Source organism: Pleurodeles waltl, chromosome 12, assembly GCF_031143425.1.
Source record: "Pleurodeles waltl isolate 20211129_DDA chromosome 12, aPleWal1.hap1.20221129, whole genome shotgun sequence".
In the NCBI taxonomy this organism is placed as follows: Eukaryota; Metazoa; Chordata; class Amphibia; order Caudata; family Salamandridae; genus Pleurodeles; species Pleurodeles waltl.
In genome coordinates this window covers 644514714-644541130 of record NC_090451.1, presented here as the reverse complement: position 1 = coordinate 644541130, position 26417 = coordinate 644514714, and the positions used below count along the sequence as shown (strand labels likewise).

General features: G+C 48.2%; 1 protein-coding gene across 5 annotated transcripts in view; it reads left to right on the top strand.

The window, feature by feature from the left end:
• Positions 1-26417, top strand: part of ADAR (adenosine deaminase RNA specific) — a 240196-nt gene that overhangs the window by 129507 nt on the left and 84272 nt on the right. For 3 of the 5 annotated variants that reach the window (XM_069218212.1, XM_069218209.1, XM_069218211.1), the window contains exon 8: positions 21426-21600. In XM_069218212.1, coding sequence (XP_069074313.1) covers positions 21426-21600 — 175 coding nt within the window. The remainder of the gene's footprint in view (positions 1-21425; positions 21601-26417) is intronic. The other 2 variants (XM_069218214.1, XM_069218210.1) reach the window with 1 other exon arrangement.

Here is a 26417-nt window from a genome sequence, read left to right as displayed (position 1 = left end):
AAGTGTAGGGATAGACTCCTCACACTCTCTGGAAAAGATGCAGAATCTTATGACCTCATGAAGGGTACCCTGATTGAGGGCTTTGGATTCTCCACTGAGGAGTATAGAATTAGATTCAGGGGGGCTCAAAAATCCTCGAGCCAGACCTGGGTTGACTTTGTAGACTACTCAGTAAAAACACTAGATGGTTGGTTAACTGGAAATGAAGTGTGTGACTATGTTGGGCTTTATAATTTGTTTATGAAAGAACACATTTTAAGTAACTGCTTCAATGAAAAGTTGCATCAGTATCTGGTAGACCTAGGTCCAATTTCTCCCCAAGAATTGGGAAAGAAGGCAGACCACTGGGTCAAGACTAGGGTAACCAAAACTTCCACTGGGGGTGACCAAAAGAAAGGGGTTACAAAAACTCCCCAGGAGAAAGTGGGTAACACTAGAAACAAAGAAAAAGAGTCCTCTGTAGGCCCCCAAAAACCAGAACAGGTGGGTGGGCCCCAAGACACAACCCAAAACAAAGGTGGGTACCAGGGTAAGAACTGGGATGCCACTAAGGCATGGTGCCACAACTGTAAACAGTCTGGGCACCACACCAAGGACACTTCTTGTCCCAAAAACAAACCCCAGAACAAAATTCCAGGGGTAACCAGTGTAGCCATGGGAGATGACTCCTCAGATGAGGAGGTCTTCATAGCCTTCAACTGGAAACAGGGCCCAACAGGTGAGTTGGAGATTCCAGAGGGAAGTAGACACTTCCACCACCTACTGGTGAATGGAATCCCAACCACTGCCCTGAGAGACACTTGTGCCAGTCACACTATTGTGCATGACAGGCTGGTGCTCTCAAACCAGTACATCCCAGGTGAGATGGCCAGAGTAAGAGTTAGCCCAGACAGGGTCACTAATAGGCCTGTGGCTCTTGTGCCCATAGAAGTGGGTGGAACTTTTAGCTGGAGAAGGGTGGTAGTCAGTACAGACCTCCCCCTTGATTGTCTCCTTGGAAATGACTACCCAGAGGTTAGTCAGAGCCTAAGAGAAGAACTGGTCCAGGGCCAGTCCTCTCCCAAGGATTCTGGAGTGCCTGCCTCTGCAGTAAATAAGTAGGCCCCAGAGGAAAAAGAAAAGGAAACAGAGTAGGAAAGGTGGACAACCTTTAGCCAAGGTTCCAGCAAGCCAAGGAGATTCTGCTCCAGTAGGGGAGAACTCCAAAAATGGCTCTGATAAAGTCCAACCTGACCCACAAGAAGTCCTGGCTAGTCAGGCAACTGTTAAGCCTGAGTGGGTGGCTCCTCAGCTAACAGAAGAAAGAGTGGAAGAAGGGTGTTTACTACAAGATGTGGTAAGCCCCCACTCTAATACAGCAGACAGGCACCCTGAACCCAAAGAAGCCTGTAACTTAGCCCCTTCCCTTGTAGGTGAAGAGCTAAAGGTGTGGTTCTGGGCACTGACAGCTGTCAGTGGCCTCTGCTGGGTGTTAGCCTTTATGGCTGCACTATCCTTGGCATGGTGGTCTGACCCCATGCCAAATAACAAGTTAGGCCCCCTGACCCTGTTGGTCATGGTGGGGTTACTCCAGCTCTGGGTAACCTCTTTGGGTAAGCTAGGGGTGACCCTGGCTAAGATAAGATTAGCAGAGGTGGATACCTCTGACCTCAAAATAGAGAGAATGGGTGAAGACATAAAAAGCACAGACAAGAGGCAGTTCAGACTAGGTCCTATCACTGTGGAAGTGGGTCAGTTCCCCAGAGGGAATGACCTGAACAGGAGGATGTAAGGCAGAGTAGGCCCTGCAACAAACCAGCCATTTCCTCTACTCTTCCTCGCCTGACAGACTAGGAAGACTCTTCCAGCGTTGGCTGAGTCTCCTGGCCTGTGGGCTGGGGGGGGGCTTGTGTAAAGAAATGGCTCCCTGTTGCAGTTACCCCCCCACTTTTTGCCTGATACTGATGCTGACTTGACTGAGAAGTGTGCTGGGACCCTGCTAACCAGGCCCCAGCACCAGTGTTCTTTCACCTAAAATGTACCATTGTTTCCACAATTGGCACACCCTGGCATCCAGATAAGTCCCTTGTAACTGGTACCTCTGGTACCAAGGGCCCTGATGCCAGGGAAGGTCTCTAAGGGCTGTAGCATGTATTATGCCACCCTAGAGACCCCTCACTCAGCACAGACACACTGCTTACAAGCCTGTGTGTGCTGGTGAGAACAAAATGAGTAAGTCGACATGGCACTCCCCTCAGGGTGCCAGGCCAGCCTCTCACTGCCTATGCAGTATAGGTAAGACACCCCTCTAGCAGGCCTTACAGCCCTAAGGCAGGGTGCACTATACCATAGGTGAGGGTACCAGTGCATGAGCACTGTGCCCCTACAGTGTCTAAGCAAAACCTTAGACATTGTAAGTGCAGGGTAGCCATAAGAGTATATGGTCTGAGAGTCTGTTTTACACGAACTCCACAGCACCATAATGGCTACACTGAAAACTGGGAAGTTTGGTATCAAACTTCTCAGCACAATAAATGCACACTGATGCCAGTGTACATTTTATTGTAAAATACACCACAGAGGGCACCTTAGAGGTGCCCCCTGAAACTTAACCGACTGTCTGTGTAGGCTGACTAGTTCCAGCAGCCTGCCACACCAGAGACATGTTGCTGGCCCCATGGGGAGAGTGCCTTTGTCACTCTGAGGCCAGTAACAAAGCCTGCACTGGGTGGAGATGCTAACACCTCCCCCAGGCAGGAGCTGTGACACCTGGCGGTGAGCCTCAAAGGCTCACCCCTTTGTCACAGCCCAGCAGGGCACTCCAGCTTAGTTGAGTTGCCCGCCCCCTCCGGCCACGGCCCCCACTTTTGGCGGCAAGGCTGGAGGGAACAAAGAAAGCAACAAGGAGGAGTCACTGGCCAGTCAGGACAGCCCCTAAGGTGTCCTGAGCTGAGGTGACTGACTTTTAGAAATCCTCCATCTTGCAGATGGAGGATTCCCCCAATAGGGTTAGGATTGTGACCCCCTCCCCTTGGGAGGAGGCACAAAGAGGGTGTACCCACCCTCAGGGCTAGTAGCCATTGGCTACTAACCCCCCAGACCTAAACACGCCCTTAAATTTAGTATTTAAGGGCTACCCTGAACCCTAGAAAATTAGATTCCTGCAACTACAAGAAGAAGGACTGCCTAGCTGAAAACCCCTGCAGCGGAAGACCAGAAGACGACAACTGCCTTGGCTCCAGAAACTCACCGGCCTGTCTCCTGCCTTCCAAAGATCCTGCTCCAGCGACGCCTTCCAAAGGGACCAGCGACCTCGACATCCTCTGAGGACTGCCCCTGCTTCGAAAAGACAAGAAACTCCCGAGGACAGCGGACCTGCTCCAAGAAAAGCTGCAACTTTGTTTCCAGCAGCTTTAAAGAACCCTGCAAGCTCCCCGCAAGAAGCGTGAGACTTGCAACACTGCACCCGGCGACCCCGACTCGGCTGGTGGCGATCCAACACCTCAGGAGGGACCCCAGGACTACTCTAAGACTGTGAGTACCAAAACCTGTCCCCCCTCAGCCCCCACAGCGCCGCCTGCAGAGGGAATCCCGAGGCTTCCCCTGACCGCGACTCTTTGAATCCAAAGTCCCGACGCCTGGGAGAGACCCTGCACCCGCAGCCCCCAGGACCTGAAGGACCGGACTTTCACTGGAGGAGTGACCCCCAGGAGTCCCTCTCCCTTGACCAAGTGGAGGTTTCCCCGAGGAACCCCCCCCTTGCCTGCCTGCAGCGCTGAAGAGAACCCTAGATCTCCCATTGACTTCCATTACAAACCCGACGCTTGTTTCTACACTGCACCCGGCCGCCCCCGCGCCGCTGAGGGTGAAATTTCTGTGTGGGCTTGTGTCCCCCCCGGTGCCCTACAAAACCCCCCTGGTCTGCCCTCCGAAGACGCGGGTACTTACCTGCAAGCAGACCGGAACCGGGGCACCCCCTTCTCTCCATTCTAGCCTATGTGTTTTGGGCACCACTTTGAACTCTGCACCTGACCGGCCCTGAGCTACTGGTGTGGTGACTTTGGGGTTGCTCTGAACCCCCAACGGTGGGCTACCTTGGACCAAGAACTAAGCCCTGTAAGTGTCTTACTTACCTGGTGTAGGAAGTTGGCTCTGTATGTGCTATTTCAAAGTAAGGAATAGCATGCACAGAGTCCAAGGGTTCCCCTTAGAGGTAAAATAGTGGTAAAAAGAGATAATACTAATGCTCTATTTTGTGGTAGTGTGGTCGAGCAGTAGGCTTATCCAAGGAGTAGTGTTAAGCATTTGTTGTACCTACACATAGACAATAAATGAGGTACACACACTCAGAGACAAATCCAGCCAATAGGTTTTTATATAGAAAAATATCTTTTCTTAGTTTATTTTAAGAACCACAGGTTCAAATTCTACATGTAATATCTTGTTCGAAAGGTATTGCAGGTAAGTACTTTAGGAACTTCAAATCATAAAAATTGCATGTATACTTTTCAAGTTATTGACAAATAGCTGTTTTAAAAGTGGACACTTAGTGCAATTTTCACAGTTCCTGGGGGAGGTAAGTTTTTGTTAGTTTTACCAGGTAAGTAGGACACTTACAGGGTTCAGTTCTTGGTCCAAGGTAGCCCACCGTTGGGGGTTCAGAGCAACCCCAAAGTCACCACACCAGCAGCTCAGGGCCGGTCAGGTGCAGAGTTCAAAGTGGTGCCCAAAACACATAGGCTAGAATGGAGAGAAGGGGGTGCCCCGGTTCCGGTCTGCTTGCAGGTAAGTACCCGCGTCTTCGGAGGGCAGACCAGAGGGGTTTTGTAGGGCACCGGGGGGGACACAAGTCCACACAGAAATTTCACCCTCAGCAGCGCGGGGGCGGCCGGGTGCAGTGTAGAAACAAGCGTCGGGTTTTCAATGTAAGTCTATGAGAGATCTCGGGATCTCTTCAGCGCTGCAGGCAGGCAAGGGGGGGATTCCTCGGGGAAACCTCCACTTGGGCAAGGGAGAGGGACTCCTGGGGGTCACTTCTCCAGTGAAAGTCCGGTCCTTCAGGTCCTGGGGGCTGCGGGTGCAGGGTCTCTCCCAGGCGTCGGGACTTTAGGTTCAAAGAGTCGCGGTCAGGGGAAGCCTCGGGATTCCCTCTGCAGGCGGCGCTGTGGGGGCTCAGGGGGGACAGGTTTTGGTACTCACAGTATTAGAGTAGTCCTGGGGTCCCTCCTGAGGCGTCGGATCTCCACCAGCCGAGTCGGGGTCGCCGGGTGCAGTGTTGCAAGTCTCACGCTTCTTGCGGGGAGCTTGCAGGGTTCTTTAAAGCTGCTGGAAACAAAGTTGCAGCTTTTCTTGGAGCAGGTCCGCTGTCCTCGGGAGTTTCTTGTCTTTTCGAAGCAGGGGCAGTCCTCAGAGGATGTCGAGGTCGCTGGTCCCTTTGGAAGGCGTCGCTGGAGCAGGATCTTTGGAAGGCAGGAGACAGGCCGATGAGTTTCTGGAGCCAAGGCAGTTGTCGTCTTCTGGTCTTCCGCTGCAGGGGTTTTCAGCTGGGCAGTCCTTCTTCTTGTAGTTGCAGGAATCTAATTTTCTAGGGTTCAGGGTAGCCCTTAAATACTAAATTTAAGGGTGTGTTTAGGTCTGGGGGGTTAGTAGCCAATGGCTACTAGCCCTGAGGGTGGGTACACCCTCTTTGTGCCTCCTCCCAAGGGGAGGGGGTCACAATCCTAACCCTATTGGGGGAATCCTCCATCTGCAAGATGGAGGATTTCTAAAAGTTAGAGTCACCTCAGCTCAGGACACCTTAGGGGCTGTCCTGACTGGCCAGTGACTCCTCCTTGTTGCTTTCTTTGTTCCCTCCAGCCTTGCCGCCAAAAGTGGGGGCCGTGGCCGGAGGGGGCGGGCAACTCCACTAAGCTGGAGTGCCCTGCTGGGCTGTGACAAAGGGGTGAGCCTTTGAGGCTCACCGCCAGGTGTCACAGTTCCTGCCTGGGGGAGGTGTTAGCATCTCCACCCAGTGCAGGCTTTGTTACTGGCCTCAGAGTGACAAAGGCACTCTCCCCATGGGGCCAGCAACATGTCTCTGGTGTGGCAGGCTGCTGGAACTAGTCAGCCTACACAGACAGTCGGTTAAGTTTCAGGGGGCACCTCTAAGGTGCCCTCTGGGGTGTATTTTACAATAAAATGTACACTGGCATCAGTGTGCATTTATTGTGCTGAGAAGTTTGATACCAAACTTCCCAGTTTTCAGTGTAGCCATTATGGTGCTGTGGAGTTCGTGTTTGACAGACTCCCAGACCATATACTCTTATGGCTACCCTGCACTTACAATGTCTAAGGTTTTGTTTAGACACTGTAGGGGTACCATGCTCATGCACTGGTACCCTCACCTATGGTATAGTGCACCCTGCCTTAGGGCTGTAAGGCCTGCTAGAGGGGTGTCTTACCTATACTGCATAGGCAGTGAGAGGCTGGCATGGCACCCTGAGGGGAGTGCCATGTCGACTTACTCATTTTGTTCTCACTAGCACACACAGGCTTGTAAGCAGTGGGTCTGTGCTGAGTGAGGGGTCTCTAGGGTGGCATAAGACATGCTGCAGCCCTTAGAGACCTTCCTTGGCATCAGGGCCCTTGGTACTAGAAGTACCAGTTACAAGGGACTTATCTGAATGCCAGGGTGTGCCAATTGTGGATACAATGGTACATTTTAGGTGAAGGAACACTGGTGCTGGGGCCTGGTTAGCAGGGTCCCAGCACTCTTCTCAGTCAAGTCAGCATCAGTATCAGGCAAAAAGTGGGGGGTAACTGCAACAGGGAGCCATTTCTTTACACAAGCCCCCCCCAGCCCACAGGCCAGGAGACTCAGCCCAAGCTGGGAGAGTCTTCCTAGTCTGTCAGGCGAGGAAGAGTAGGAGAAATAGGCTGGTTAGTTGCAGGGCCTACTCTGCCTTACATCCTTCTGTTCAGGTCATTCCCTTTGGGGAACTGACCTACTTCCACAGTGATAGGACCTAGTCTGAATTGCCTCTTGTCTGCCTCTTCAATGTCTCCACCCATTCTTTCTATTTTGGTCTTAGAGGTATCCACCTCTGCTAACCTTATCTTGGCCAGGGTTACCCCTAGCTTACCCAGAGAGGTTACCCAGAGCTGGAGTAACCCCACCATGACCAATAGGGTCAGGGGGCCTAACTTGCTATTTGGCATGGGGTCAGACCACCATGCTAAGGATAGTGCAGCCATAAAGGCTAACACCCAGCAGAGGCCACTGACAGTTGTCAGTGCCCAGAACCACACCTTTAGCTCTTCACCTAAAAGGGAAGGGGCTAAGTTACAGGCCTCTTTGGGTTCAGGTTGCCTGTCTGCTGTATTAGAGTGGGGGGTTACCACATCTTGTAGTAAACACCCTTCTTCCACTCTTTCTTCTGTTAGCTGAGGAGCCACCCACTCAGGTTTAACAGTTGCCTGACTAGCCAGGACTTCTTGTGGGTCAGGTTGGACTTTATCAGGGCCATTTTTGGAGTTCTCCCCTACTGGAGCAGAATCTCCTTGGCTTGCTGTAACCTTGGCTAAAGGTTGTCCACCCTTCCTACTCTGTTTTCTTTTCTTCTTCTTCTGGGGCCTGCTTGCATTTACTGCAGAGGCAGGACTTCCAGAATCCTTGGGAGAGGACTGGCACTGGACCAGTTCCTCTCTTGGGCTCTGACTAACCTCTGGGTAGTCATTTCCAAGGAGACAATCAAGGGGGAGGTCTGTACTGACTACTACCCTTCTCCAGCTAAGAGTGCCACCCACTTCTATGGGTACTAAAGCCACAGGCCTCTTAGTGACCCTGTCTAGGCTAACTCTTACCCTGGCAGTCTCACCTGGGATGTACTGGTTTGAGAGCACCAGCCTGTCATGCACAATAGTGTGACTGGCACAAGTGTCTCTCAGGGCAGTGGTTGGGATTCCATTCACCAGTAGGTGGTGGAAGTGTCTACTTCCCTCTGGAATCTCCAACTCACCTGTTGGGCCCTGTTTCCAGTTGAAGGCTATGAAGACCTCCTCATCTGAGGAGTCATCTCCCATGGCTACACTGGTTACCCCTGGAATTTTGTTCTGGGGTTTGTTTTTGGGACAAGAAGTGTCCTTGGTGTGGTGCCCAGACTGTTTACAGTTGTGGCACCATGCCTTAGTGGCATCCCAGTTCTTACCCTGGTACCCACCTTTGTTTTGGGTTGTGTCTTGGGGCCCACCCACCTGTTCTGGTTTTTGGGGGCCTACAGAGGACTCTTTTTCTTTGTTTCTAGTGTCACCCACTTTCTCCTGGGGAGTTTTTGTAACCCCTTTCTTTTGGTCACCCCCAGTGGAAGTTTTGGTTACCCTAGTCTTGACCCAGTGGTCTGCCTTCTTTCCCAATTCTTGGGGAGAAATTGGACCTAGGTCTACCAGATACTGATGCAACTTTTCATTGAAGCAGTTACTTAAAATGTGTTCTTTCATAAACAAATTATAAAGCCCAACATAGTCACACACTTCATTTCCAGTTAACCAACCATCTAGTGTTTTTACTGAGTAGTCTACAAAATCAACCCAGGTCTGGCTCGAGGATTTTTGAGCCCCCCTGAATCTAATTCTATACTCCTCAGTGGAGAATCCAAAGCCCTCAATCAGGGTACCCTTCATGAGGTCATAAGATTCTGCATCTTTTCCAGAGAGTGTGAGGAGTCTATCCCTACACTTTCCAGTGAACATTTCCCAAAGGAGAGCACCCCAGTGAGATCTGTTTACTTTTCTGGTTACACAAGCCCTCTCAAAAGCTGTGAACCATTTGGTGATGTCATCACCATCTTCATATTTTGTTACAATCCCTTTGGGGATTTTTAGGATGTCAGGAGAATCTCTGACCCTATTTAAGTTGCTGCCACCATCGATGGGACCTAGGCCCATCTCTTTTCTTTCCCTTTCTATGGCTAGGAGCTGCTTTTCCAAAGCCAATCTTTTGACCATCCTGGCTAACAGGGGGTCATCTTCACTGGAGTTATCCTCAGTGATTTCAGAGGTGTTGGTCTCTCCTGTGAGGGAACCAGCATCTCTGACTATTATTTTTGGAGTCAGGGTTTGAGGGACCCTGTTCTCCCTAGATAGGACTGGTAGGGGGGAATTTTCCTCCAAGTCACTATCCTCTTCCTCTGAGTTGCCACCCTCAGAGGGGTTGGCCTTTTCAAACTCTGCCAAAAGCTCCTGGAGCTGTATTTTGGTAGGTTTGGGGCCCATTGTTATTTTCTTTATTTTACAGAGTGACCTTAGCTCCCTCATCTTAAGATGGAGGTAAGGTGTGGTGTCGAGTTCCACCACAGTCACATCTGTGCTAGACATTTTGTTTCTAAAAGTTGGAATACTTTTTAAGAATCTACAACTGGTTCTAGAATCTAATTCAAACTTTTACAAACTTTTAAACTCTAAAAGACAATGCTAAACAGGGACTTAACACACAAGGCCCTAGCAGGACTTTTAAGAATTTAGAAAAATTTCAAATTGCAAAAATGAATTTCTAATGACAATTTTGGAATTTGTCGTGTGATCAGGTATTGGCTGAGTAGTCCAGCAAATGCAAAGTCTTGTACCCCACCGCTGATCCACCAATGTAGGAAGTTGGCTCTGTATGTGCTATTTCAAAGTAAGGAATAGCATGCACAGAGTCCAAGGGTTCCCCTTAGAGGTAAAATAGTGGTAAAAAGAGATAATACTAATGCTCTATTTTGTGGTAGTGTGGTCGAGCAGTAGGCTTATCCAAGGAGTAGTGTTAAGCATTTGTTGTACCTACACATAGACAATAAATGAGGTACACACACTCAGAGACAAATCCAGCCAATAGGTTTTTATATAGAAAAATATCTTTTCTTAGTTTATTTTAAGAACCACAGGTTCAAATTCTACATGTAATATCTTGTTCGAAAGGTATTGCAGGTAAGTACTTTAGGAACTTCAAATCATAAAAATTGCATGTATACTTTTCAAGTTATTGACAAATAGCTGTTTTAAAAGTGGACACTTAGTGCAATTTTCACAGTTCCTGGGGGAGGTAAGTTTTTGTTAGTTTTACCAGGTAAGTAGGACACTTACAGGGTTCAGTTCTTGGTCCAAGGTAGCCCACCGTTGGGGGTTCAGAGCAACCCCAAAGTCACCACACCAGCAGCTCAGGGCCGGTCAGGTGCAGAGTTCAAAGTGGTGCCCAAAACACATAGGCTAGAATGGAGAGAAGGGGGTGCCCCGGTTCCGGTCTGCTTGCAGGTAAGTACCCGCGTCTTCGGAGGGCAGACCAGAGGGGTTTTGTAGGGCACCGGGGGGGACACAAGTCCACACAGAAATTTCACCCTCAGCAGCGCGGGGGCGGCCGGGTGCAGTGTAGAAACAAGCGTCGGGTTTTCAATGTAAGTCTATGAGAGATCTCGGGATCTCTTCAGCGCTGCAGGCAGGCAAGGGGGGGATTCCTCGGGGAAACCTCCACTTGGGCAAGGGAGAGGGACTCCTGGGGGTCACTTCTCCAGTGAAAGTCCGGTCCTTCAGGTCCTGGGGGCTGCGGGTGCAGGGTCTCTCCCAGGCGTCGGGACTTTAGGTTCAAAGAGTCGCGGTCAGGGGAAGCCTCGGGATTCCCTCTGCAGGCGGCGCTGTGGGGGCTCAGGGGGGACAGGTTTTGGTACTCACAGTATTAGAGTAGTCCTGGGGTCCCTCCTGAGGCGTCGGATCTCCACCAGCCGAGTCGGGGTCGCCGGGTGCAGTGTTGCAAGTCTCACGCTTCTTGCGGGGAGCTTGCAGGGTTCTTTAAAGCTGCTGGAAACAAAGTTGCAGCTTTTCTTGGAGCAGGTCCGCTGTCCTCGGGAGTTTCTTGTCTTTTCGAAGCAGGGGCAGTCCTCAGAGGATGTCGAGGTCGCTGGTCCCTTTGGAAGGCGTCGCTGGAGCAGGATCTTTGGAAGGCAGGAGACAGGCCGATGAGTTTCTGGAGCCAAGGCAGTTGTCGTCTTCTGGTCTTCCGCTGCAGGGGTTTTCAGCTGGGCAGTCCTTCTTCTTGTAGTTGCAGGAATCAAATTTTCTAGGGTTCAGGGTAGCCCTTAAATACTAAATTTAAGGGTGTGTTTAGGTCTGGGGGGTTAGTAGCCAATGGCTACTAGCCCTGAGGGTGGGTACACCCTCTTTGTGCCTCCTCCCAAGGGGAGGGGGTCACAATCCTAACCCTATTGGGGGAATCCTCCATCTGCAAGATGGAGGATTTCTAAAAGTTAGAGTCACCTCAGCTCAGGACACCTTAGGGGCTGTCCTGACTGGCCAGTGACTCCTCCTTGTTGCTTTCTTTGTTCCCTCCAGCCTTGCCGCCAAAAGTGGGGGCCGTGGCCGGAGGGGGCGGGCAACTCCACTAAGCTGGAGTGCCCTGCTGGGCTGTGACAAAGGGGTGAGCCTTTGAGGCTCACCGCCAGGTGTCACAGTTCCTGCCTGGGGGAGGTGTTAGCATCTCCACCCAGTGCAGGCTTTGTTACTGGCCTCAGAGTGACAAAGGCACTCTCCCCATGGGGCCAGCAACATGTCTCTGGTGTGGCAGGCTGCTGGAACTAGTCAGCCTACACAGACAGTCGGTTAAGTTTCAGGGGGCACCTCTAAGGTGCCCTCTGGGGTGTATTTTACAATAAAATGTACACTGGCATCAGTGTGCATTTATTGTGCTGAGAAGTTTGATACCAAACTTCCCAGTTTTCAGTGTAGCCATTATGGTGCTGTGGAGTTCGTGTTTGACAGACTCCCAGACCATATACTCTTATGGCTACCCTGCACTTACAATGTCTAAGGTTTTGTTTAGACACTGTAGGGGTACCATGCTCATGCACTGGTACCCTCACCTATGGTATAGTGCACCCTGCCTTAGGGCTGTAAGGCCTGCTAGAGGGGTGTCTTACCTATACTGCATAGGCAGTGAGAGGCTGGCATGGCACCCTGAGGGGAGTGCCATGTCGACTTACTCATTTTGTTCTCACTAGCACACACAGGCTTGTAAGCAGTGGGTCTGTGCTGAGTGAGGGGTCTCTAGGGTGGCATAAGACATGCTGCAGCCCTTAGAGACCTTCCTTGGCATCAGGGCCCTTGGTACTAGAAGTACCAGTTACAAGGGACTTATCTGAATGCCAGGGTGTGCCAATTGTGGATACAATGGTACATTTTAGGTGAAGGAACACTGGTGCTGGGGCCTGGTTAGCAGGGTCCCAGCACTCTTCTCAGTCAAGTCAGCATCAGTATCAGGCAAAAAGTGGGGGGTAACTGCAACAGGGAGCCATTTCTTTACACCTGGTTAACCTAACAAATACTTACCTCCCCTAGGAACTGTGAAAATTGCACTAAGTGTCCACTTTTAAAACAGCTATTTGTCAATAACTTGAAAAGTATACATGCAATTTTGATGATTTGAAGTTCCTAAAGTACTTACCTGCAATACCTTTCGAATGAGATATTACATGTAGAATTTGAACCTGTGGTTCTTAAAATAAACTAAGAAAAGATATTTTTCTATATAAAAACCTATTGGCTGGATTTGTCTCTGAGTGTGTGTACCTCATGTATTGTCTATGTGTATGTACAACAAATGCTTAACACTACTCCTTGGATAAGCCTACTGCTCGACCACACTACCACAAAATAGAGCATTAGTATTATCTCTTTTTGCCACTATCTTACCTCTAAGGGGAACCCTTGGACTCTGTGCATACTATTCCTTACTTTGAAATACTGCATACAGAGCCAACTTCCTACACCAAACTTCCCAGTTTTCAGTGTAGCCATTATGGTGCTGTGGAGTTCGTGTTTGACAGACTCCCAGACCATATACTCTTATGGCTACCCTGCACTTACAATGTCTAAGGTTTTGCTTAGACACTGTAGGGGTACAGTGCTCATGCACTGGTACCCTCACCTATGGTATAGTGCACCCTGCCTTAGGGCTGTAAGGCCTGCTAGAGGGGTGTCTTACCTATACTGCATAGGCAGTGAGAGGCTGGCATGGCACCCTGAGGGGAGTGCCATGTCGACTTACTCATTTTGTTCTCACTAGCACACACAAGCTGGTAAGCAGTGTGTCTGTGCTGAGTGAGGGGTCTCCAGGGTGGCATAATACATGCTGCAGCCCTTGGAGACCTTCCCTGGCATCAGGGCCCTTGGTACCAGAGGTACCAGTTACAAGGGACTTATCTGGATGCCAGGGTGTGCCAATTGTGGAATCAAAAGTACAGGTTAGGGAAAGAACACTGGTGCTGGGGCCTGGTTAGCAGGCCTCAGCACACTTTCAATTCAAAACATAGCATCAGCAAAGGCAAAAAGTCAGGGGGTAACCATGCCAAGGAGGCATTTCCTTACACACAGCTAGTTGTTAAACAACTCCATTCCAGTACAAAACTTCTGCCTGTACTTCTAATATCTGCACAAGAATAGCTTTATTCTTGGCTCTGATTTGGACTGACTATAAGAGGTAAATAGTTGTGTTTGGGACTTGAGGTTATTTCTTGGGAATTATATTGTTGCTTTTTATTAACTTTACTGTGTGGGGCCCTTTAATGTACAGAATGTTAGTCTTTGTTTTGCTCTCATTTCTTGGTGCGAGCTCAAAACTCATTGAGTTAGAGGGTGTAGTCTGGAGCCGTCACCAAGAGATGTTATGTTCTGTGTCCTGAAAATTATAAAATCCTTCAAAAGACTTTCTCCATGAATTCATCATCATTGCTGACTAAAATAGTCTAACATGGGGACTCGTAAATGGAATATTGCAAAAGCAGGACCAGGCCGGTGGAACCCAACAGTGGATTCTGGAAGAAGAGGACCTGCAAATCAAGGGGACAGAGTCCAATCCACACAGGAGTGTCTAGGTTGGGCAGGGGGCAATACCCACTCTTCTGTGGATGAAGAGCTGGGTTGACGGTGGTGGATGAAGTCCAGCTGCGGAGTCCAGGAGCTGCAGAGGAGTCCCTGAAGTCACCTAGGAGCTCTCCCTCAATGGTCGCCGGAATGCAGACATATATGATCAGGATGAGTAGAACAAGCACAAGCAGATGCATCTGGAGCTGTTCGAGATTTTCAGAGCTGAAGAGGACCAGCAAGGTCCTGGGGACTTGACCCTTGAAGGGGAGTCCGGTCTGAGCCTGAGAAGACAGGAGAGCCAGAAGAAGCAGTGGGAGCCCCCACGACCAACCCACTGGCAGCAGGCACAGTAAGTCGCAGTGAGACCCAGACAGCACACCTGAAGAGTCCAACCTCGCTAGAGTAACAGAGAGGAGACTGCCCTTGCAGAGGTAGAGTGCTGAGGGCTAGGGCTACTTGAACCCTCAAGATCCCTCGGAGCAGGAGTCAACAAACTTTGGTTGCTGCACCAGTCGTGGTGTACAGGGGTTCTGTCTTGGAGGAATAGGTGAGGACTCAGTCTTCCAAGGTGGACAGAAGGCAGAGAAGACACTTCAGAGCCACCACCTGTGTTGGACAATCTTCCCAAGTCCAGAGGACAGCTTTCCCAGGAGCCATATGTTGTTGCCTTAGGTGCCTGCAGATGCAGGGGAGTGACTCCTTCACTCCAAGGGAGATTTCTTCTTGCTTTAGTGTAGCTGAAGTCTTGCCAACCCCAGAGGATGCACAGCCATGGAAATGTTGCAAGTTGCTGACAGGAGCCGCAGAAACAATTTTTGCAACAAGGAGAGGTCGTCTTCATATTGCAGTCTTGTTCAATTCCTGTGAAGTCCAGCAGCGGTTCCGGTGGTCAGGAAAAGAAGAAATTGTTGTAGAGGAGTCCCGGTGGAGTCTTGCGTGCCAACTCTGGGGGCCCACCTGCAAGGGAGACCCTAAATAGCCCAAAAAGAGGCTTGGCCACTCCGCAAGGTGCCCACCTATTAGAGGGGGTTACAGACGTCATCTGCCTAACCTCACCAGTCAGCTGCTTCCAGGGCCTCTGTCCATCTTATCAAGATGGCAGAAACAAATGGCCACCTGGAGTATCTTCCCAGTAGCTCTGGGCTGCTTGCAGACCCTGAAGGGACTGATAGCATTGCTGGGGGGGGGGGTCCTCTATGGAGTCCCCAGAGTGCATGGAATCAAGCCACCAATACTGGCTTTCGTATTGGGGTATGATTCCGACATGTTTTATACCACACATGCCTAAGTTTGGCATTACCATTATGTAGCTGGACCATAGGTAGTGGCCTATTGCCAGTACATAGCTAAAATGTTTTCCCTGTAATTACAAACTCCAGGTAATTGGAACAGGTGTTTGTAGGGTTACCTCTGCTCCTTTAGGGCTGCCCACCCACACACAGTGATCTGCACCCTGTCCTTAGGGCTGAAGGACCTACCATAGGGTTAACTTACACTGACCTGGGGTATTGACCAGCAGTGAAAGGGTGCATGCACCTTTTCATGCAGGCTGCAAATGGCAGGCCTGCAGGCACAGTTTGCATGGGCTTCCACGGGTGGCATAATACTTGCTGCAGCCCATGGGGGACTGCTGGTGTACCGATACCCTGGGTACTTAAGTACCATATACTAGGGACTTACAGGGGTACATCAGTATGCCACTTGTGGGGTGTAAAGAGTACCAAGACAACCACATTTAGAGGAGAGAGCACAACCACTGGGGTCCTGGTAAGCTGGAGCCCAGTGAAAACAGTCTCCGCACAATGACAACACACAAAAAGTTGGGGTAACTATGCCAGAAAGAGGGGCTTTCCTACAGAAATTTAAAGAGACTTGATGCTTTTGAAAGAAAATGTTTTATTCATCAAATCTAGCCTCTAGCTTAATAAATGCTGTTTGTTAGGTAGGTACACTTGTGCTTTACGGATATGGCCACCGACATCTTGATGGTCATTCCATAGGACTTTATGGCCTGATTGCACAAATGATGCGTGATAGTCAGGTTGCAGCCGGTTATGTGCTCCTAGCTGGCCTGGACACTAATCTCTATTGCCAGAGCAATTGGCACCAGCATTGTTGTCAGAATGTACAATTGAATGATAGTAAATTGATTATCTGGACATGTGCCGATATTCATTGCGCATGCACATCATTAGAAAAGACCAGAAGTCCAGCCAATCAGGCAGCAGCACCCTTTAGAACCCTCACCACAGAAGCTCCAGTCTCTTCAGATTTTCTACTGCTTTGCTCAGTTTTCTTCATTCTAGCTTTTAGAAATCTTCAACCAACACTTTGTAATGTCTGATACATCAAAGAAAGGTCTCTTCAGAACCTGCAAGATGTTGGAGGATAGGACTTCGTGTGGATGAGCCACACAGACTGCCTCTACTTCCAAAACAAGGTAAAGAATAGCAAAGGTTTTCTTCCATAACCTTGAAAGACAGAATAGGGAGGCTGATGTCTACAGCCAAGATGCAGAAACCTACATTTTCTGAGGAAAACAGTGACACCTCTGCTACGTCTCACAAGAGAAAAAGGTCCCATGACGAAGTGACCTCTGAGGAAAGCAGGAAGGCCCTTAAAGTTTCCTATCATGGGTCACTCAAAAAGGAGAAGTAGCCTAAATTCTCCTAAAACAATTGTCTCTGAGTCTAGCATGTCATCTACCAGGGCTGGAGATCGCCCTCATAGTTGTTCCTCAGACCTGTGGACGACAAGGCCTGGAAAGCATTTAAGGACACTGATGGCGACTTCAACTTTGACAGCACTCTTGTTGATGACCACTATGACGTCGGTCACCAGTTCTACATATGTATTTACTTTTTTTGCATCAACATGTTTCTCTATACTTTACTTCCTAGCTCTTCTTTCTCACCCGCCTGCGGAAAAACAGTGTAACAGAGGAGTTGATACCCGTACGGTAAATCACTGATAGGAAGTCTCTCGATCCTGTGGCTCGGAACACTTCTTTCAAGAAAAACAACTTACACCACTTTAGACCCAACATTAGATGTCACGACATGCAGAACATGTGAATTTAGAGCAGTACATGCCAGGAACAGATGCTTATAGGATAATTAACGTGATACTTTAGCTGGATTCCTAGTCTAATCACAGACTCCTCTCTACTCTCCCACGTTCTGTGGAGTGGCCCCTTTATCATCTAAAAAGGTCCCAAGTTAGAAATCTGCACATTGATGTATTTTTCTGCACGAGTGAGAAAGACCAGAAACAGACATCAATGTGCAGGGGTGGTGCCTTTATATGGCTCTTGTAGGAAGTTGGCTCTGCATGCACTATTTCAAAGTAAGGAATAGTATGCACAGAGTCCAAGGGTTCCCCTTAGAGGTAAGATAGTGGCAAAAAGAGATAATACTAATGCTCTATTTTGTGGTAGTGTGGTCGAGCAGTAGGCTTATCAAAGGAGTAGTGTTAAGCATTTGTTTTACATACACACAGGCAATAAATGAGGAACACACACTCAGAGACAAATCTGGCCAATAGGTTTTGTGATAGAAAAATATATTTTCTTAGTTTATTTTAAGAACCACAGGTTCAATTTCTACATGTAATATCTCATTTAAAAGGTATTGCAGGTAAGTACTTTAGGAACTTTGAATAATTACAGTAGCATTTATACTTTTCACATAAAACACAAATAACTGTTTTAAAAGTGGACACTTAGTGCAATTTTCACAGTTCCTGGGGGAGGTAAAGTATTGTTATTTTTAGCAGGTAAGTAAGTCACTTACAGGTCTCAGTTTTGGGTCCAAGGTAGCCCACCGTTGGGGGTTCAGAGCAACCCCAAAGTCACCACACCAGCAGCTCAGGGCCGGTCAGGTGCAGAGGTCAAAGAGGTGCCCAAAACACATAGGCTTCAATGGAGAGAAGTGGGTGCTCCGGTTCCAGTCTGCCAGCAGGTAAGTACCCGTGTCTTCAGAGGGCAGACCAGGGGGGTTTTGTAGGGCACCGGGGGGGGGGGGGGGGGGGGGCGGGGGTGGACACAAGTCCACACAGAAAGTACACCCTCAGCAGCGTGGGGGCGGCCGGGTGCAGTGTGCAAACAAGCGTCGGGTTCTCTGTAGGTTTCAATGGGAGACCAAGGGGTCTCTTCAGCGGTGCAGGCAGGCAAGGGGGGGGCTCCTCGGGGTAGCCACCACCTGGGCAAGGGAGAGGGCCTCCTGGGGGTCACTCCTGCACAGAAGTTCCGATCCTTCAGGTGCTGGGGGCTGCGGGTGCAGGGTCTTTTCCAGCCGTCGGGAAATTAGAGTTCAGGCAGTCGCGGTCAGGGGGAGCCTCGGGATTCCCTCTGCAGGCATCGCTGTGGGGGCTCAGGGGGGACAACTTTGGTTACTCACGGTCTCGGGAGTCGCCAGAGGGTCCTCCCTGAGGTGTTGGTTCTCCACCAGTCGAGTCGGGGTCGCCGGGTGCAGTGTTGCAAGTCTCACGCTTCTTGCGGGGAGTTGCAGGGGTCTTTAAATCTGCTCCTTTGAAACAAAGTTGCAGTCTTTTTGGAGCAGTGCCGCTGTCCTCTGGAGTTTCTTGTCTTTCTTGAAGCAGGGCAGTCCTCTGAGGATTCAGAGGTCGCTGGTCCTTTGGAAAGCGTCGCTGGAGCAGGTTTCTTTGGAAGGCAGGAGACAGGCCGGTAGGACTGAGGCCAAAGCAGTTGGTGTCTTCTGTTCTTCTTCTGCGGGGGGGTTTTCAGCTCAGCAGTCCTCTTCTTGTAGTTTCAGGAATCTAAATTCTTAGGTTCAGGGGAGCCCTTAAATACTGAATTTAAGGGCGTGTTTAGGTCTGGGAGGGCAGTAGCCAATGGCTACTGTCCTTGAGGGTGGCTCTTTGTGCCTCCTCCCTGAGGGGAGGGGGGCACATCCCTATTCCTATTGGGGGAATCCTCCATCTGCAAGATGGAGGATTTCTAAAAGTCAGAGTCACCTCAGCTCAGGACACCTTAGGGGCTGTCCTGACTGGCCAGTGACTCCTCCTTGTTTTTATCATTATCTCTCCTGGACTTGCCGCCAAAAGTGGGGGCTGGGTCCAGGGGGCGGGCATCTCCACTAGCTGGAGTGCCCTGGGGCATTGTAACACGAAGCTTGAGCCTTTGAAGCTCACTGCTAGGTGTTACAGTTCCTTCAGGGGGGAGGTGTGAAGCACCTCCACCCAGAGCAGGCTTTGTTTCTGTCCTCCGAGAGCACAAAGGCTCTCGCCACATGGGGTCAGAAACTAGTCTCTCAGCAGCAGGCTGGCACAGACCAGTCAGTCCTGCACTGAACAATTGGGTAAAATACAGGGGGTATCTCTAAGATACCCTCTGTGTGCATGTTTTAATAAATCCAACACTGGCATCAGTGTGGGTTTATTATTCTGAGAAGTTTGATACCAAACTTCCCAGTTTTCAGTGTAGCCATTATGGAGCTGTGGAGTTCGTTTTTGACAGACTCCCAGCCCATATACTCTTATGGCTACCCTGCACTTACAATGTCTAAGGTTTTGCTTAGACACTGTAGGGGCATAGTGCTCATGCACATATGCCCTCACCTGTGGTATAGTGCACCCTGCCTTAGGGCTGTAAGGCCTGCTAGAGGGGTAACTTACCTATGCCACAGGCAGTGTGAGGTTGGCATGGCACCCTGAGGGGAGTGCCATGTCGACTTAGTCATTTTCTCCCCACCAGCACACACAAGCTGGCAAGCAGTGTCTGTGCTGGGTGAGGGGTCCCTAGGGTGGAATAAGACATGCTGCAGCCCTTCGAGACCTTCCCTGGCATCAGGGCCCTTGGTACCAGGGGTACCAGTTACAAGGGACTTACCTAGGTGCCAGGGTTGTGCCAATTGTGGAAACAATGGTACATTTTAGGTGAAAGAACACTGGTGCTGGGGCCTGGTTAGCAGGGTCCCAGCACACTTCTCAGTCAAGTCAGCATCAGTATCAGGCAAAAAGTGGGGGGTAACTGCAACAGGGAGCCATTTCTTTACAGCTCTGCTTTGTCGCTTCCAGGACAAAGTCATAAGGCACCATTTACTAGCACACTGGACCATTGAGTGAATTCAGCTGATCCAGTCTGGTGTCTGGGGATATTCTGAAACTGAGTAATCTAAAGTTGCAAGAAACATAATTTGGATAGCATTTTGGTTTTGCTCCATATCTTCTTTTTTAGGTACAGGGGATTTGTATTATAGTGATTCTATCTGACCTCTTTCAGTCAAGTATGGGGATGGTTTCAGTGAGTCGGCAGCTTGCCACAGGGTGCTTTTTGGGTAGAATTAGTTGAAGCATTTCTACACACTTCTTTGTATGAGTAAAATGTTTTCGGTTGACACTCTTCAACATATTTCCATTAAAGAAGAACATTTTGAGTGTCTCTGCACCCATTTCAGCCCACAGGAGTTTCTTGTGGGTTGCATCTATCAGCACATGATTGAATGGATAAGGTGTGTGGGATTGGGATGTGGTTGAGGAATGACCAATGCGTAAGGAGTCTAGGAGGGGAAGTGGCTGATGAGCAATGCTCAGGAGCTTGATTGGAGAGGTCATACCTAAGGAGAGGCAGGGGCAAATACCTATGCTGTGAAAGAAGCAGGGTACGTTCAAGCAGCATCCATGACATGGAGGCTTAAAGCTGCTTTAGAAGTTTCACACATGCTGTATGGGGGCAAAGACATAACTTGGTTGGAGAGTTGTCTAATGTCATTTCGGTAGTGTAATAGGTTTTGGGGGACTGGTGCTTGTACGAAGGGGAAAATTCCCAAAGCAGTAGGATAGGTGCGGAGCTGTAACATTAGATTCGTTTGGCCATACCAGAAGTCCTGTTCAGACAGCATATCAAATACTGTGTTCCACTGAAGCTTCCTGCATAGACTCCTCAAAATTTGTTATACAAATGTCAGTAATTAAACTTCTTAGAAGTTTATTAAAAAAAAAAAAAAAAAAAGTATAGCTGTTTCAAGGAGGCAAAGCTCAGCTTCCTTTAACTTATTACTGGTATTAGCTGATTTGGTAGATGGGTTACTATTTTATAGCTGAATTTAAAAGTATATATTGAGAGCAATGGCATAATAATAGCCCCGGCGGTGCGGGAGGCCCCTGAGCTCCAGGGTCCCCCCTCAGCACGGTACACTGCGCAGGGCCCATGGTCTTGAGAGCTCCGGGGAGGGGGGGGGCATCCAGGTTTCATTACGCCACTGATTCTGTGTACTGAAGGTGGTGGGGAAAATAGTGCAAAGCATGTGAGGCTGTGATTGTTACAAATTCTGGAATGCGCCGGTTAAGTGTTTCTTGATGTTCTCTCGTACATGGCTGTCATTAAACTATTTGAATTCTAGCGGGATATAAAATGGTGCTCTTACTCGAAGACTGTTTCCTGGGGTTACAAGTTAATTTGAGGTTGACCAGTACCTAGCCACTCGTTGAAGCACTCTCAGCTTGTTGGCTTGAGTGATATGAGAACTAAAAATCACTAGAAAGACTTTCGTTGCAGTTTCTAGTTTGAGTTAGCTTTGGTCACCTACATACAGACTGAGAAGAGTGTTTTTTATTTTCAGCAGCTACCGGTGTCTGGCAGCACTTTCCATGATCACATTGCAATGCTTAGCCACCAGTGCTTCAATTTTCTTACTGCACGCGTCCAGCATAGTCTTCTTGGTCGGAAGATTCTCGCAGCAATCATCATGAGGCACTCGGAAGAGGACACTGGCACAGTCATCAGCATTGGAACTGGTAAGTTTGCATCTATGTATTCAGAAAATGGTCTTTGAAAGATGACTCTGTGGGCCTTGCTGTCCACTTTCATAAAATTGCTTTAAGTTGTGTTTGAATAATTGACTGAGGCTGCAAACTCTCGTGGTCCATGAAATGTCTAAGGAAGCAAGACCTCTTAGCTCTGCTTTCATTGATACCTGCCAATTACTTAGGTGGGAAAAAGGTTCTCTTTTGTTAATCTTGTACGGTGGGCCATTGAGTGAAGTCGTACCTATGTTTGTGAATTTCTGTTCTAGAGGTGTTGTCATTGACGCCCTTTAATATTAAGTTACTTTCAGATTAACTTTTTTGTTTTACATAATATATATTTTTTTTAGGGAATTTTCTTTGTGTTTTTTTTTGTGTTTTTTTTTTTTTTTTAAGGCTCCTGACACCTATGGAATGCAAAATGGTTCTACCAAAGAGTCCAGGTAACTTACTGCTGGCTCAGCACTCTTTGACTATTACGAAGAGTATTACGGGCCAGCAGTTCTGAGTCTTTTTCATCCTTTTATTTTTGGGTGACACTCTTGCCAGAGCTGGCAGATAGTCTGTTGCACTGTTGACAGTTGCAAAAAGGGTAGCCCCCACCTATCCCTGGCCTTGTTGTGGGTAAAGAATGATGACAGCTGACTCCTATGCTTTGTTCCCTATGACAAACAGGCTAATGGATGAGTTACCTGCATCCTAACTGAAGATATGCGCTTGGGCTATTTGTAAAATGTGCTTTCATCTAATTGTGGGTGGGTGATGTACCTGATTTGAGGGTGGGAGGGCATCTGTTGATGATTGAGGTCTGTAGATGGGCATTTGACAGGGTGTCTGGGAGTTTAACCTCTTTGATGCAGCCAGGAGCCGTCCAATGTATTGGTGCTAGTATGCGTCAGACTGCTCCCGGCCATCCGATGTACACAGCTCTGGAAATCCCTGTGGTGCAGGCACCAGAGGGATTTCCTTTAAAGAGAAACAGCCTCAGGAGGTGGAAGAAAGCTTCCCTGGCCTCTGGTTGCTGATTCTTTGCTTTCAGGGAATCGGCACTGATGTAATTTCCCTGAAAACGAAAGTGAAATGAGCGAATTGGCTCATTTCACTTTCTCTGCACTGATGCTCGTGGGGCTATCTCAGCCCCACGAGCACCGATCTAGATGGGAAAGGTATTTGGAAAGGGGGCAAGCTCCTTGGGGAGTTGGGGGGGAGGCGGGAGAAAGCACACTAGGGAATATTTTTATTAATTCTTAATGTGAGGGTGAATGCTGGCCCTGTCAATGCCCCCTCCTCGAAAAAATGGGCAGTCTTTCTGCTCTCCCTTGGGGGCAGTAGTTGGTCTGCTCCCTGAGGGGGCAGAAAGCCCACTAGGCACCAGTGATTTTTATTTTTTATTAGTGTAGGGATAGGGGCTGCCCAGTATTGGTATGGTAATGCCCCACTTTCAAAAGAAATGGGCACAGTCTTTCCGCCCCCTGGAAGGACAAATGGGTGCAATAGCCCCTGATCGGCCCCGGGGGCAGAGAGCCTGCTAGCACCAGGAACTTTTTGAGGTGGGGGATGGCCGTAATGGCCATGGCAATGCCCCCACCCTCCAAAATGGGCACAGTCTTTCTCCCCGCCCAGGGTCCAGGATGATTGGCTTCAAATACCCTCCAAACCATTTTCTCACCGACAGTGCCCTGCAAAACTCCAACTCTGCCTAAAGTCACGCATTTTATCTACATTACTGTGATGAAAACTTAGTGAATCTGCAGGAATCCACTAAATTCCCAACATTGCCCCAACTGTGTTGATGAAAGCTCTGCCCCACTAGTGTTGCTGGGCCTAGTGCCAGCGATGGGAATGGATCTACCCAGATCCAACTGAAGTCAATAGGTTAGGTGTCTCCACGTAGGTGCTCCCTTTGGCCTAGGTTTGATCCGTTACTGTTGCAGCACTAGGCCCAACCACACAGGTAGGGCAGCACTTTTATTGGCACAGGTGGGGCAATGCTGAGTGGTGGAATTTTGTGGATTCCTGCAAGTTCCAGAAGTTTCCATAACAGAAATGTAAGGAAAAACGGGTGATTTCATTAAAAGTTTGTGATATGCAGGGCATTGTGGGTAAGAAAACCTAATGGGATCTACCCAAGTCACACTTTTTTTTTTTTTTTTTTTTTTTTTTTTTTTTTTTAATGTACAGGTTGGCTAGGTTTCCCCTAGGTGCCGGCTGAGGTAGGGTCCAAAATCTAGAGCTACCCACATCTGGAAAAGAAGTTCAGTTTTAAGTGAAAAAATATGCTGCATAAATGTTGTGTTTTGGGCTGCTCCCTGTCGCAGGAGGTAGGTCTACCCACACAAGTAAGGTATAATTTTTTTTGGGGGGAGACTTGGGGGAATGCTGGGTGGAAGTTATTTTGTGGCTCCCCACAGTTTCCAAAACGTTCCATCACAGAAGTGTGAGGAAAATGTGTTTTTTATTCCCTTAAGGTTTGCAAGAAATTCTGGGTAAAAAAAAAAAAAGGCAGGGAGAGCCTCACAAATCAGCCCACCCTGGATCCCACTATATGTCTGGTTTTAAAAAAATGTACAGGTTGGTTAGGTTTCCCTTGGTGCCGGCTGAGCTGGAACCCAATATCTACAGCTAGAAACATTGAAAAAAACAAGTCAGTTTTCAGTGGAAAAATGTGAGTTGTCCACATTGCGTTTTGGGCTGTTTACTGTTGTGGGCACCAGGCCTACCCACACAAGTGAGGTACAGTTTTTTCTGGAGACTTGTGGGAACAAAGTATAACAGAACAAGTGCTATTACCAATTGTCTTTCTCTACGTTTTTGCCTTCCAAATGTAAGACTGTGTAAGAAACAAGTCATTTTTAGATAAAATAAAAACCATTGCAAGGAGCAGCTTTGTTATTAGCTCAAGCAACATAGGGTTCGGCTAATTTCTCGGTCCCCTCCAGGAGAATCCACGAACCCTGGGAACCTTTAGAATCCCCGGGATATTGGGGGGTGGGGTGGGGGAGGGCACCAATATGGAGTGGATAGTTTATGTGGACAAAAATGTTATGGGGGCCTAGGCTCAAACTACCCCAAATAGCCCCCAAAAAAGGATTAGCATAGGAGGGAGGGGGAAGGCTTAGTAGCAAAAGGGTTAATTATGAATTCGGGTGTCATTTTGTCTGGCATGTGATTGGACGTTTGAGGTTTGGGAGCACCTGACGGTGCATATTTAGTCCTTAGGTGTTTGCCTGGAGGTGTATGTGTTTGCCTGTGATATGTTTGGGTTTATCATAGTTTAGAGGGACCTCATCACATGGGTCTGTCGACTTGTGTGTGGGCATATCATGGTGAGTCTGTTCATCAATCAGTCAGGATTTGTACAGCGCAGCTAATCACCTGTATCTGTTGGAATCTTGTGCATCTGGTTTATTTAGTGGGGAGAGTTGGTGTGCATCTGGCGAGTGTGGAAACTTTGTCTCATGCTTTGGTGTATCATTATGTGCATAGGTGTGAAGGTAAGGTCGGTGTTTGACCATGACATTAAATGTGAGTGAGTAGCTGATGTTGGCTTCACATTGGTGTCTGCTGCTTTCTTTGCACAGGTGCCATTTGTGCTGGGTCTGGGTTGACTACCGTTTTTACTGAGCCTGCGGAAGCCGTTTTTTTTTTTTTGTTTGTTTGTTTTTTGCTTTGGTTTGGGGTACAACTCTCACCATCCTTGATCAAATTGGCTGGCAAATGAATGTGTATGAAGAACTTCTCTTCCTTGGGTGAGACTTCCGAGGCCCACCCATTTTTCATAATACAGCACTTACCCTCCCCTGTGCTGCTGCTTTTTTTATTTTATTTTTTATTGAATTACTGATATACAGGTATGTTTGTGTGCAGAGGAGGATTGCTATCCCCTGCACTGCTCACTTGCACAGAACATACTTCTATTTTTTTTTTTTTTTTTTTAACTATTGGAGCAAAATTCATCTTGCCATGAAAAGTCACAGACTGACAAAAAGGCCCTGTCTCATTACCACTTGAAAATAACTTCCATTCAACTGATTCCGATTACTTCCAAAAAACATTTGCTGTGCCAAACGCATTATAAATGTGAAGTCATAGATGTTGCCCCGACACCCCAAAATAACTTATGAATCATTTGATCAGTCTTCATTAAATTTGGAATGCTGATTTCCCCTTAGTTCGATGCAAATTAGTCTCCTCATTAATCCCCTTCTCCTAGTTGTGGTAATTTATTTAATGTGGTGTAATTGTGTATGATACTGGGGGGTCTTATTGATATTACTTATCAACTTATCATGATATTTGCAACCATTCCATGCTCTCATAGTATTTTTTTTTTTTTTTTATTTTTTTTTGCAGTGTGAGGCGGTTTTCTTGGTTATTTTTGGTATATTTTTGTTAGTATTGTTGCTACTAGCTTAAAAATCAGGCACATTATGACTTAGTAGCATGTTGCCTGTTTCCATTTCTGCATTCGTTTGAAAAAACAATTCTGTAGGAAGTTTGGTCTGTACATACTATTTCAAAGTAAGAAATAGTGTGCACAGAGTCCAAGGGTTCCCCTTAGAGGTAAGATAGTGGCAAAAAGAGATAATTCTAATGCTCTATTTTGTGGTAGTGTGGTTGAGCAGTAGGCTTATCAGAGGGTAGTGTTAAACATTTGTTGTACACACACAGGCAATAAATGAGGAACACACACTGAAAGACTTACTTCAGGCCAATAGGTTTTTATAGTTTATTTTAAGAACCACAGGTTCAAGATTTACAAGTAATACTTTAAATGTAAGGTACTTCACTTAGATACTTTAGGAACT